This window comes from Plutella xylostella, chromosome 28 (assembly GCF_932276165.1).
Source record: "Plutella xylostella chromosome 28, ilPluXylo3.1, whole genome shotgun sequence".
NCBI classification, from domain to species: domain Eukaryota; kingdom Metazoa; phylum Arthropoda; class Insecta; order Lepidoptera; family Plutellidae; genus Plutella; species Plutella xylostella.
This window is the reverse complement of record NC_064008.1, coordinates 957,626-969,576: the sequence shown is the minus strand read 5'-3', so window position 1 is coordinate 969,576 and position 11,951 is coordinate 957,626. Positions and strand designations below refer to the sequence as shown.

At 37.9% G+C, this 11,951-nt stretch overlaps 3 protein-coding genes and 1 long non-coding RNA gene across 4 annotated transcripts; 2 read left to right on the top strand and 2 right to left on the bottom strand.

The window, feature by feature from the left end:
* Positions 1–1,792: 1,792 nt before the first annotated feature.
* LOC125490861 lies at positions 1,793–2,553 on the bottom strand. Its single transcript, XR_007267928.1, has 3 exons — positions 2,479–2,553; positions 2,106–2,282; positions 1,793–1,853 (listed from the first exon to the last, which is right to left on the bottom strand). It is a non-coding gene; the product is annotated as an uncharacterized LOC125490861 (long non-coding RNA).
* A 439-nt stretch (positions 2,554–2,992) lies between these two features.
* LOC125490818 lies at positions 2,993–5,599 on the top strand. Its single transcript, XM_048631154.1, has 4 exons — positions 2,993–3,030; positions 3,406–3,524; positions 4,035–4,210; positions 5,080–5,599. Exons 1-4 carry the CDS (start codon positions 3,024–3,026, stop codon positions 5,597–5,599), a joined length of 822 nt encoding a protein of 273 aa, XP_048487111.1. The 5' UTR covers positions 2,993–3,023.
* Positions 5,600–5,630: 31 nt separating this feature from the next.
* On the bottom strand, positions 5,631–8,968 carry LOC125490859. The gene is made up of 4 exons (XM_048631238.1): positions 8,692–8,968; positions 8,323–8,499; positions 7,972–8,037; positions 5,631–6,235 (listed from the first exon to the last, which is right to left on the bottom strand). Exons 1-4 carry the CDS (start codon positions 8,740–8,742, stop codon positions 5,993–5,995), a joined length of 537 nt encoding a protein of 178 aa, XP_048487195.1. The 5' UTR covers positions 8,743–8,968; the 3' UTR covers positions 5,631–5,992.
* Positions 8,969–9,580: 612 nt separating this feature from the next.
* On the top strand, positions 9,581–11,925 carry LOC125490857. The gene is made up of 3 exons (XM_048631236.1): positions 9,581–9,733; positions 10,244–10,419; positions 11,267–11,925. The coding sequence occupies exons 1-3, from the start codon at positions 9,626–9,628 to the stop codon at positions 11,784–11,786; spliced, it is 804 nt and encodes a 267-aa protein (XP_048487193.1). The 5' UTR covers positions 9,581–9,625; the 3' UTR covers positions 11,787–11,925.
* The last annotated feature ends 26 nt before the right edge of the window (positions 11,926–11,951 follow it).

The window sequence follows — 11,951 nt, the reverse complement described above, 5'->3', positions numbered from 1 at the left end:
ACGGCTTAACGTGCCGTCTGAAGCACGGAAGCGTCCAGAAAAGAACCACTTGAAATCAGTCACCCATCTATGGCTGACCGTGCCAGTTCGGCTGTCCAATTTCAAAACACAGTAAGCGCCAACTTTTTAAAAAAACGGGTCTTTGATTTATACATTATTTTAGGCGATTCCGCACATTCCTGCATTGTCAGAATATCAAAAAACGGCTTAGAAACGAAAATAAATTTTCTAAAAACCTATTAACTCTACCCTGCGAAATCAAAAATGCCATTTTAAAACACAGTAAGAGCCACCAACCATTTTAAAACACAGTAAGTGAAAATGACTTTTATAGGTTTTAAAATTGTCAATGGCGCTTACTAGGTTTTGAAATGGTCAGCAAAGGTCAATTTTTGCCCGTTAATTTTAGTAAGTCACAAATGGCATACATTATTACACTTTTTTTCGAAAAAATTTCAGATATTCCAGAACCTGTATCTTTGAACCAATGAGACCTAGAGAGGTGAATTAAAAGTAGAACATAAAGAAATTTTGTCTTCTTTATAAAAGCCATAGAGACCTTTCTCGTCAGAACCTTTCTGCTAGCCCTATTTTGCATAAACCAAAAAAAACTCAAACATTGTAAACTAATTTTAGCTCAAAATTTAGGAAATATTGTCTTATTTAAGGCAGCCATAAATAATGTTCGTGATCTTTGAACCAATGAGACCTAGAGAGGTGAATTAAAAGTAGAACATAAAGAAATTTTGTCTTCTTTATAAAAGCCATAGAGACCTTTCTCGTCAGAACCTTTCTGCTAGCCCTATTTTGCATAAACCAAAAAAAACTCAAACATTGTAAACTAATTTTAGCTCAAAATTTAGGAAATATTGTCTAATTTAAGGCAGCCATAAATAATGTTCGTTTCAGACATGCCTTCTTAATATAGCGATTTGGTTCATTTAGATAAAACTTAAAAATATTCCGGTATTTCAGCTATTACTTAGTGCGGTCGTGTAAAAGTGCTGCAAAATTTGATTTATATTATGTGAAGGATCCAAAACATATAAAAAAATAAAAAAACATATAAATTATTACGTTATTATTGCAATTTCAATATACTTTACTTGTCTTAAATTACACAATAATGGCTCTTACTAGGTTATAAAATGGTCATTGAGGGCGGTTTTAGGGTGAGAAAACCATTTAAAACCTAGTTAGTGTTTTCTTTTGTGCATTACAGCAACAATATTAGTCATATTTAAATGAAATAGTATTGTATGTAAAGCCTAGGTTCTGCCGGTTCTTTTAAGCTTACATTCGTTTAGATATGTATGTATCATAGTTTTACCAGGGCATTGAAATGAAGGGACAAAAACGTTTTTTGGCTCTCCTGAACATTTTGTCTCTTGGCTGTTACTGTGTTTTGAAATTGGACAGCCGAGTTGTTGCTTCAACTCAGTTATCAGTTACGATCACTGAAGCCAGCTCGACTACGGACGCTACGGTGCCTAGTGGTATCAGTTATGCCACGGAAATAAAGAAATACTCAAGTAAGAAGTACAATGGCAATACTCTAGCTATTTTGCAGTATTCGTAGGCAGGTTGTTGCAAAAGCGGTGTAAGGAGAAAGGGGTGACCCAGGAACAGTTTTGAATAGTATAGAAAAGTAAGCGTTTTTTGATTGTTCACAGAAATTTGGTTGTTCTTCTGACTTTTGCTACAGCCTTCGAATGAGCTACGAATATGACATAATATGATTTTCTTACAAACTGAAAATGTAATTTTGATGTTTAGCGATAACTCACCGGATTCGTGGGGGGATAAGGTGGGCGTTTTATTTTATTTTCCCGTAATCCTGCTGCTTGTGCCATCTGAAAACATTTTAGGTTTTTAGAACTAAGTACAATATATATTACCATACTACAATACGATATAAATATATAATTTAATAAATCATTCTCAAAAAGCTCGCGACCTATCCTGTGAGTAAAAATGAATGTAAAGCGAAAACCGTGTGCGCTTGCGAGTCACCCCTGACTCTGACTACCATTTCGGGTATTACAGTTTTGAGAAATTGAGAATATCAATAATAAATAAATATGTGGGGAAAATGATAGTGTTACCCGTAAAAACATAGTTCCAAGGTTTTGCAGGTTTTTTTGCTGTTGTTCCTCAAGGTTCGCATTCAGGCCATCGTTGGATTGGATCGCGCCGTCATCGCCATCCACTGCATATGTAGAAACTCCGTCGCCACTGCTGATTCCTCTTTGTAATAGTTGATCCACGCTGTATAATGTATCCTGAAAAGATCAATTTGAACTACTTATACTATAATTTAAAATTCTGGTAGGTATCTGTTTTAATAAACTATGGCTACTTTGTATACTCAAATTCCCACTAAAAAACCTAGTATTACTTATATTATATATTATATTGTGTACAAATAAAGAATATTCTATATTTATCTATCTATGTATATTAAAAGAACTATTATACCTGAGCGGTTATAATAACAAATAGCCATGGCAGTAGCACAAGGACCTCCATTTTCAAAGACTACACTAAGAGTGATACAGTAAAGTTAATCAAAAATTATTTGTTTTTTTATCGATAGACATTTATTAAGATAGTATTAATTGATTTTCTATATATACCCACTGCGCAGTAAGAATGATTGCTTCCTTTTTACCTAGTAGATAAGTAAGTACATATACATACAGTGAAACTATTAATTCATGAAATTAATGTTTGAGGAACTAAAATTTTCAGGAGCCTGGCACCATTAGAAAAGAAACATAAAAGTCATAACAATTGTTTATGGCAGTTGGCGGTTCGGTGTTTTTTCAATTTTCTTATTTAATTATTAGGATAATCTAGATAAAAACAACTATTTACGCCTGTTTGCAATTAGGAAGAAGAAGAAAAATATTCGTAGTCAAGCTAGGGAAGTTATTTATCGAGTTTATATACAATGTTTAGCGGAACATGAAGCTGGACACATTTTGTCGAATTTGGAGGATGTTTACGCTCGTGCAGCGTCTATGACGGGTATGTAACATTGTACAAATTGTAATAATTCATTTTTTATCAGTACCAACGCTTCATTTATCGATAAATCTAGGTTTAAAGCCCAAGTCGAACATTGTTTACAGTATATCGCTGGTTGTAGGTTTGGGCTGGTTTAAGTTGAGTCAAACCATAACATTTTGATACTTGAAGTTATATTTTTTGTTTACTTACCAAATTTCCATTCTGTAACTCTGTATTTCTTAACTTAAGGGTAGTTTCAAATAAGCATTTTTTATTTTATTTTATAGGAGTATCGGATAGTACCGTCTGGCATATTTCAAAAGAGGGCTTTATGTCTACTTCCATGCTTTGAATATAATAACATTCTGTTTTATTCCCCTCTTCTCCCCCCAGTGGCAGTGGCGATGACGTCAGAGCCGGACTCGTGTTCGGAAGAGGAGCCGGACAGCGAGATGCTCAGCGACGACCCGAGTTTCCAGGACAGTGATGACGAGAGACAGATGCGGGCACAGGTGAGGAACTACCATTGTGGCTGGATTTACTAGCCAAGTGTTCTAGTGTCAAAGTCGACCTCTTCTTGCCTTCTAGTTTAAACATTAGCCTCTCCCCCATCCATGTGTTGAAGTCGACCATTCCCTCCCTCTTAGTGTCGATGTCGACCGCTCCCCACATTCTAGTGTCGACGTCCAAAGACAACGTAGTGACGTTTTGTGGAGATTGAGGCAATAGTTGTGGGAATGGTGAGGGAAGATCTTGCAGCCCAAGATCCAGACCCATATTTCATTTCATAGGAATGTTGAAAAGAAGAAGGGTGTCAGCTGCCTACATACCAAATTTCTACAAAATTTCCCCAGCCGTTTTCCCATGAAAGAGTACCAAACATCTATACTCAAAAACTTTCGCGTTTAGGCTCTAGACAGACGGACCGCATTTCAACTGCAATCAAACACTCAGTTGACACGACTCGTCCTTCATATTAGTACGATATGGAAGATCTTCAACTAATCCTTTCCCGTCCCCAGTCGGACCTACACCCCGGCCTGCCTCTCCGAGCGCCCCGCAAGTTGTTCTCCAACTGCCGCGAGCGCTGGCGCCAGCAGAACGTGAGTGGAGCCTTCGCCGAGCTGCGGAGACTCGTGCCCACGCACCCGCCCGACAAGAAGCTGTCTAAGAGCGAGATATTGAGGGTCGCCATCAGGTACGAGTACCATAGATAGAATAGAATATGACTTTATTGAACACTAGCTGTTCCCGCGAAGGTCTATACCATATGTATACCAAATTTCATTCAAATCCGTTCAGTAGTTTTGGCGTGAAAGAGTAACAGACAGATAGACAGACAGACAGACACAGTTATTTTCGCATTTATAATATTATATATATATATATATATATATATTATATACTAGCTGTTCCCGCGCGTTTCGCTTCGCCTTAAAAGTTTTCCTGTGGGGATTCGGGGATAAAAAGTAGCTTATGTTCTTTCCCAGGGTCTTGACCGTATGTATACCAAATTTCATTCAAATCTGTTCAGTAGTTTTGGCGTGAAAGAGTAACAGACAGACAGACACAGTTACTTTCGCATTAATAATATTAGTTTTGATTTGGATAACATAGGTCAGACATACAGAAAGATAGTTGTCGACTACAACAGGTAAGTAAACTCTGGAGTTTTGTGATGCTGTTGCTCTCCTTTCTAAGACCAAGGTTGGTAACAAACACAAAGACTAGTCATTAGAAATTTTAGGAAACTACCTCAGTATCTTGTTCAGAGAGGCAGGTATATTTATAAACAAAAGCTAAGAGTGGATATTGAATAGAAACCCGAAATCTCAGGCAATCGCAGGAAGATACAATTAAATTAATATAACCTAACCTAACTTTTTGTGGCTATGTGAATGAAAACTGTGTCTGACATTGGTTATAGCGCCGCTCTTCTTTTCAGACTTTTCTTACAACTATTATAGGTTTTTTATCTGTGTCCACCCCAGCGACTGTCACATCTTTTCTGGCAGACATAATCTTCCCTTTGTCCATATATGTTCATTATGTATATTCTTATTACAGATACATCGGTCTTCTATGCGAGGTGCTCGAGTGGCAGAAAGCGCATTCCATCTCCACTAACAAAGAGAACAACTCCTTAGCAATCAAATGCGAATCACCTCTTAGCCCATCGCAGAACCTACGCAGGAAGTACAAACGACCTTATTGCAATGATGATGAAGGTCCAAAACCGAAAATCTTTCTCGAAGGCGCTAACGACTTTCCGAAATTCGGCAACGAGGAAAATGAAGATGGTTCGCTCTTCAGACGCTACCAAAGTCGAGTGGTCCAAAACAAAATGGAGCACTATAGGTTCCTCAGAAGCTCTTACTATTTCCCTAGATGGCGCCATCCCCTGCCGTTAAGGAACTTGACAACTGACAGGAATGGAAACAACTTGCTCATGATCGCTCCAGCGCAAAATGGGACGAGCAAACCAGATAATGGGGTTGTGAAGTATTGCAACGGAACTGCAGATGTTGATAAGTCTCTAGATAAAGACAAGGGTGACAATAAGGATGGGATGAACAAAATGATGTAGTTAAGTCAATAAAATGATGTAGTTGTAAGTCAATATTTTTTGCAATACTATAATTTAACCGTGTTTACCGACATATAATTTAAGAGTGTTTTTTTATTTATTGTACCGATATTTTGTTATTAAAACGTAGCTATAGATTGTTAACAATATTATTAAAAATTAAAATACTTAACACAAATTGGGGTTTGGAGTTTTAGGTGGAATTTCACCAAACGCTAAACATATTTAAACGCCTGTCAAACGTCTGTCAGTTAGTACAAAATGTATTTAAAATTTGATTTAAATACCATTTTAAATACGTTTAGTGTTTGGTAAAAGTGACCCTTAATGTTACTTTGAGGAAATTTTAACTTATATAGGAGTTTTGAATTATCGCATTTTTATTGACTAATCTTATCCTTGCATTTTGTAAACGTATCCTTGCAATTTTAACTTCATATAGGGCCTGCGTTTAGGCTTTTCAGTCGGCCCAGAAGCATCTATTATCTCCCTTCTAGGATCAAAGTCGACCTCTCCCCCGCTTCTAGTGTCGACGTCGACCTCTTCCCCCCTTCTAGTGTGGAAGTCGGACACGATGAGTTGTCCCGGCAGCAGCGGTCCCCCGGACACCGTGTACATCTGCACTGGACCGCCATGCTGGAACAGTTCAAGTGGTATCAGTTCATCGGTTGGAGGACCCCAACACAAGCAAGCTTGTGCTGAGAGTTGTCAAGTAAGTGGGCAACCCGACTGTCAGATGTTTTCAAGCCGCCCGAAGGCCTCTGACTAGGTTTAACGACTGCTGCCAAAGCAGCAACCGGGACCCACGGCTTAACGTGCCGTCCGAAGCACGGAAGCGTCCAGAAAAGAACCACTTGAAATCAGTCACCCATCTATGGCTGACCGTGCCAGTTCGGCTGTCCAATTTCAAAACACAGTAAGCGCCAACTTTTAAAAAAAACGGGTCTTTGATTTATACATTATTTTAGGCGATTCCGCACATTCCTGCATTGCCAGAATATCAAAAAACGGCTTAGAAACGAAAATAAATTTTCTAAAAACCTAGTAACTCCACCCTGCGAAATCAAAAATGCCATTTTAAAACACAGTAAGAGCCACCAACCATTTTAAAACACAGTAAGTGAAAATGACTTTTATAGGTTTTAAAATTGTCAATGGCGCTTACTAGGTTTTGAAATGGTCAGCAAAGGTCAATTTTTGCCCGTTAATTTTAGTAAGTCACAAATGGCATACATTATTACACTTTTTTTCGAAAAAATATCAGATATTCCAGAACCTGTATCTTTGAACCAATGAGACCTAGAGAGGTGAATTAAAAGTAGAACATAAAGAAATTTTGTCTTCTTTATAAAAGCCATAGAGCCCTTTCTCGTCAGAACCTTTCTGCTAGCCCTATTTTGCATAAACCAAAAAAAACTCAAACATTGTAAACTAATTTTAGCTCAAAATTTAGGAAATATTGTCTTATTTAAGGCAGCCATAAATAATGTTCGTGTCAGACATGCCTTCTTAATATGGCGATTTGGTTCATTTAGATAAAACTTAAAAATATGCCGGTATTTCAGCTATTACTTAGTGCGGTCGTGTAAAAGTGCTGCAAAATTTGATTTATATTATGTGAAGGATCCAAAACATAAAAATAAAAAAACATATAAATTATTACGTTATTCTTGCAATTTCAATATACTTTACTTGTCTTAAATTACACAATAATGGCTCTTACTAGGTTATAAAATGGTCAGTGAGGGCGGTTTTAGGGTGAGAAAACCATTTAAAACCTAGTTAGTGTTTTCTTTTGTGCATTACAGCAACAATATTAGTCATATTTAAATGAAATAGTATTGTACGTAAAGCCTAGGTTCTGCCGGTTCTTTTAAGCTTACATTCGTTTAGATATGTATGTATCATAGTTTTACCAGGGCATTGAAATGAAGGGACAAAAAAGTTTTTTGGCTCTCCTGAACATTTTGTCTCTTGGCTGTTACTGTGTTTTGAAATTGGACAGCCGAGTTGTTGCTTCAACTCAGTTATCAGTTACGATCACTGAAGCCAGCTCGACTACGGACGCTACGGTGCCTAGTGGTATCAGTTATGCCACGGAAATAAAGAAATACTCAAGTAAGAAGTACAATGGCAATACTCTAGCTATTTTGCAGTATTCGTAGGCAGGTTGTTGCAAAAGCGGTGTAAGGAGAAAGGGGTGACCCAGGAACAGTTTTGAATAGTATAGAAATATAAGCGTTTTTTGATGTTCACGGAAATTTGGTTGTTCTTCTGACTTTAACTACAGCCTTCAAAGGAGCTACGGATATTACATAATATGATTTTCTTACAAACTGAAAATGTAATTTTGATGTTTAGCGATAACTCACCGGATTCGTGGGGGGATAAGGGGGGCGTTTTATTTTATTTTCCCGTAATCCTGCTGCTTGTGCCATCTGAAAACATTTTAGGTTTTTAGAACTAAGTACAATATATATTACCATACTACAATACAATATAAATATAATAGGTACTTATTATAATTTAATAAATCATTCTCAAAAAGCTCGCGACCTACCCTGTGAGTAAAAATGAATGTAGGTAATAGCGAAAACCGTGTGCGCTTGCGAGTCACCCCTGACTACCCTTTCGGGTATTACAGTTTTGAGAAATTGAGCATATCAATAATAAATAAATATGTGGGGAAATTATTATGTAAGGATGGAAAGTGATAGTGTTACCCGTAAAAACATAGTTCCAAGGTTTTGCAGTTTTTTTTGCTGTTGTTCCTCAAGGTTCGCATTCAGGCCATCGTTGGATTGGATCGCGCCGTCATCGTCATCCACTGCATATGTAGAAACTCCGTCGCCACTGCTGATTCCTCTTTGTAATAGTTGATCCACGCTGTATAATGTATCCTGAAAAGATCAATTTGAACTACTTATACTATATTTTAAAATTCTGGTATCTGTTTTAACAAACTATGGCTACTTTGTATCCTCACATTCCCACTAAAAAACCTAGTATTACTCATATTATATATTACATGGTGTACAAATAAAGAATATTCTATATTTATCTATCTGTGTATATTAAAAGAACTATTATACCTGAGCGGTTATAATAACAAATAGCCATGGCAGTAGCACAAGGACCTCCATTTTCAAAGACTACACTAAGAGTGGTACAGTAAAGTTTATCAAAAATTAATTGTTATTTTTATCGATAGACATTTATTAAGATAGTATTAATTGATTTTCTATATATACCCACTGCGCAGTAAGAATGATTGCTTCTTTTTTACCTAGTAGATAAGTAAGTACATATACATACAGTGAAACTATTAATTCATGAAATTAATGTTTGAGGAACTAAAATTTTCAGGAGCCTGGCACCATTAGAAAAGAAACATAAAAGTCATAACAATTGTTTATGGCAGTTGGCGGTTCGGTGTTTTTTCAATTTTCTTATTTAATTATTAGGATAATCTAGATAAAAACAACTATTTACGCCTGTTTGCAATTAGGAAGAAGAAGAAAAATATTCGTAGTCAAGCTAAGGAAGTTATTTATCGAGTTTATATACAATGTTTAGCGGAACATGAAGCTGGTCACATTTTGTCGAATTTGGAGGATGTTTACGCTCGTGCAGCGTCTATGACGGGTATGTAACATTGTACAAATTGTAATAATTCATTTTTTATCAGTACCAACGCTTCATTTATCGATAAATCTAGGTTTAAAGCCCAAGTCGAGCATTGTTTACATATCGCTGGTTGTAGGTTTGGGCTGGTTTAAGTTGAGTCAAACCATAACATTTTGATACTTGAAGTTATATTTTTTGTTTACTTACTAAATTCCCATTCTGTAACTCTGTATTTCTTAACTTAAGGGTAGTTTCAAATAAGCATTTTTTATTTTATTTTATAGGAGTATCGGATAGTACCGTCTGGCATATTTCAAAAGAGGGCTTTATGTCTACTTCCATGCTTTGAATAAAATAACATTCTGTTTTATCACTCTTCTCCCCCCAGTGGCAGTGGCGATGACGTCAGAGCCGGACTCGTGTTCGGAAGAGGAGCCGGACAGCGAGATGCTCAGCGACGACCCGAGTTTCCAGGACAGTGATGACGAGAGACAGATGCGGGCACAGGTGAGGAACTACCATTGTGGCTGGATTTACTGGCCAAGTGTTCTAGTGTCAAAGTCGTCCTCTTCTTGCCTTCTAGTTTAAACATTAGCCCCTCCCCCATCCATGTGTTGAAGTCGACCATTCCCTCCCTCTTAGTGTCGATGTCGACCGCTCCTCACATTCTAGTGTCGACGTCCAAAGGCAACGTAGTGACGTTTTGTGGAGATTGAGGCAATAGTTGTGGGAATGGTGAGGGAAGATCTTGCAGCCCAAGATCCAGACCCATATTTCATTTCATAGGAATGTTGAAAAGAAGAAGGGTGTCAGCTGCCTACATACCAAATTTCATCAAAATTTCCCCAGCCGTTTTCCCATGAAAGAGTACCAAACATCTATACTCAAAAACTTTCGCGTTTAGGCTCTAGACAGACGGACCGCATTTCAACTGCAATCAAACACTCAGTTGACACGACTCGTCCTTCATATTAGTACGATATGGAAGATCTTCAACTAATCCTTTCCCGTCCCCAGTCGGACCTACCCCCCGGCCTGCCTCTCCGAGCGCCCCGCAAGTTGTTCTCCAACTGCCGCGAGCGCTGGCGCCAGCAGAACGTGAGTGGAGCCTTCGCCGAGCTCCGGAGACTCGTGCCCACGCACCCGCCCGACAAGAAGCTGTCTAAGAGCGAGATATTGAGGGTCGCCATCAGGTACGAGTACCATAGAATAGAATATGACTTTATTGTACACTAGCTGTTCCCGCGAGGGTCTTTACCATATGTATACCAAATTTCATTCAAATCCGTTCAGTAGTTTTGGCGTGAAAGAGTAACAGACAGATAGACAGACAGACAGACACAGTTATTTTCGCATTTATAATATTATATACTAGCTGTTCCCGCGCGTTTCGCTTCGCCTTAAAAGTTTTCCCGTGGGAATTCCGGGATAAAAAGTAGCCTATGTTCTTTCCCGCGAGGGTCTTGACCGTATGTATACCAAATTTCATTCAAATCTGTTCAGTAGTTTTGGCGTGAAAGAGTAACAGACAAACAGACACAATTACTTTCGCATTTATAATATTAGTTTGGATTTGGATAACATAGGTCAGACATACAAAAAGATAGTTGTCGACTACAACAGGTAAGTAAACTCTGGAGTTTTGTGACGCTGTTGCTCTCCTTTCTAAGACCAAGGTTGGTAACAAACACAAAGACTAGTCATTAGAAATTTTAGGAAATTACGTCAGTATCTTGTTCAGAGAGGCAGGTATATTTATAAACAAAGCTAAGAGTGGATATTGAATAGAAACCCGAAATCTCAGGCAAGCGCAGGAAGATACAATTAAATTAATATAACCTAACCTAACTTTTTGTGGCTACGTGAATGAGAACTGTGTCTGACACAGGGTTATAGCGCCGCGCTTCTTTTCAGACTTTTCTTACAACTATTATAGGTTTTTTATCTGTGTCCACCCCAGCGACTGTCACATCTTTTCTGGCAGACATAATCTTCCCTTTGCCCATATAATTATGTTCATTATGTATATTCTTATTACAGATACATCGGTCTTCTATGCGAGGTGCTCGAGTGGCAGAAAGCGCATTCCATCTCCACTAACAAAGAGAACAACTCCTTAGCAATCAAATGCGAATCACCTCTTAGCCCATCGCAGAACCTACGCAGGAAGTACAAACGACCTTATTGCAATGATGATGAAGGTCCAAAACCGAAAATCTTTCTCGAAGGCGCTAACGACTTTCCGAAATTCGGCAACGAGGAAAATGAAGATGGTTCGCTCTTCAGACGCTACCAAAGTCGAGTGGTCCAAAACAAAATGGAGCACTATAGGTTCCTCAGAAGCTCTTACTATTTCCCAAGATGGCGCCATCCCCTGCCGTTAAGGAACTTGACAACTGACAGGAATGGAAACAACTTGCTCATGATCGCTCCAGCGCAAAATGGGACGAGCAAACCAGATAATGGGGTTGTGAAGTATTGCAACGGAACTGCAGATGTTGATAAGTCTCTAGATAAAGACAAGGGTGACAATAAGGATGGGATGAACAAAATGATGTAGTTTAAGTCAATATTTTTTGCAATACTATAATTTAACCGTGTTTACCGACATATAATTTAAGAGTGTTTTTTTATTTATTGTACCGATATTTTGTTATTAAAACGTAGCTATAGATTGTTAACAATATTATTAAAAATTAAAATACCTACTTAACACAAATTGGGG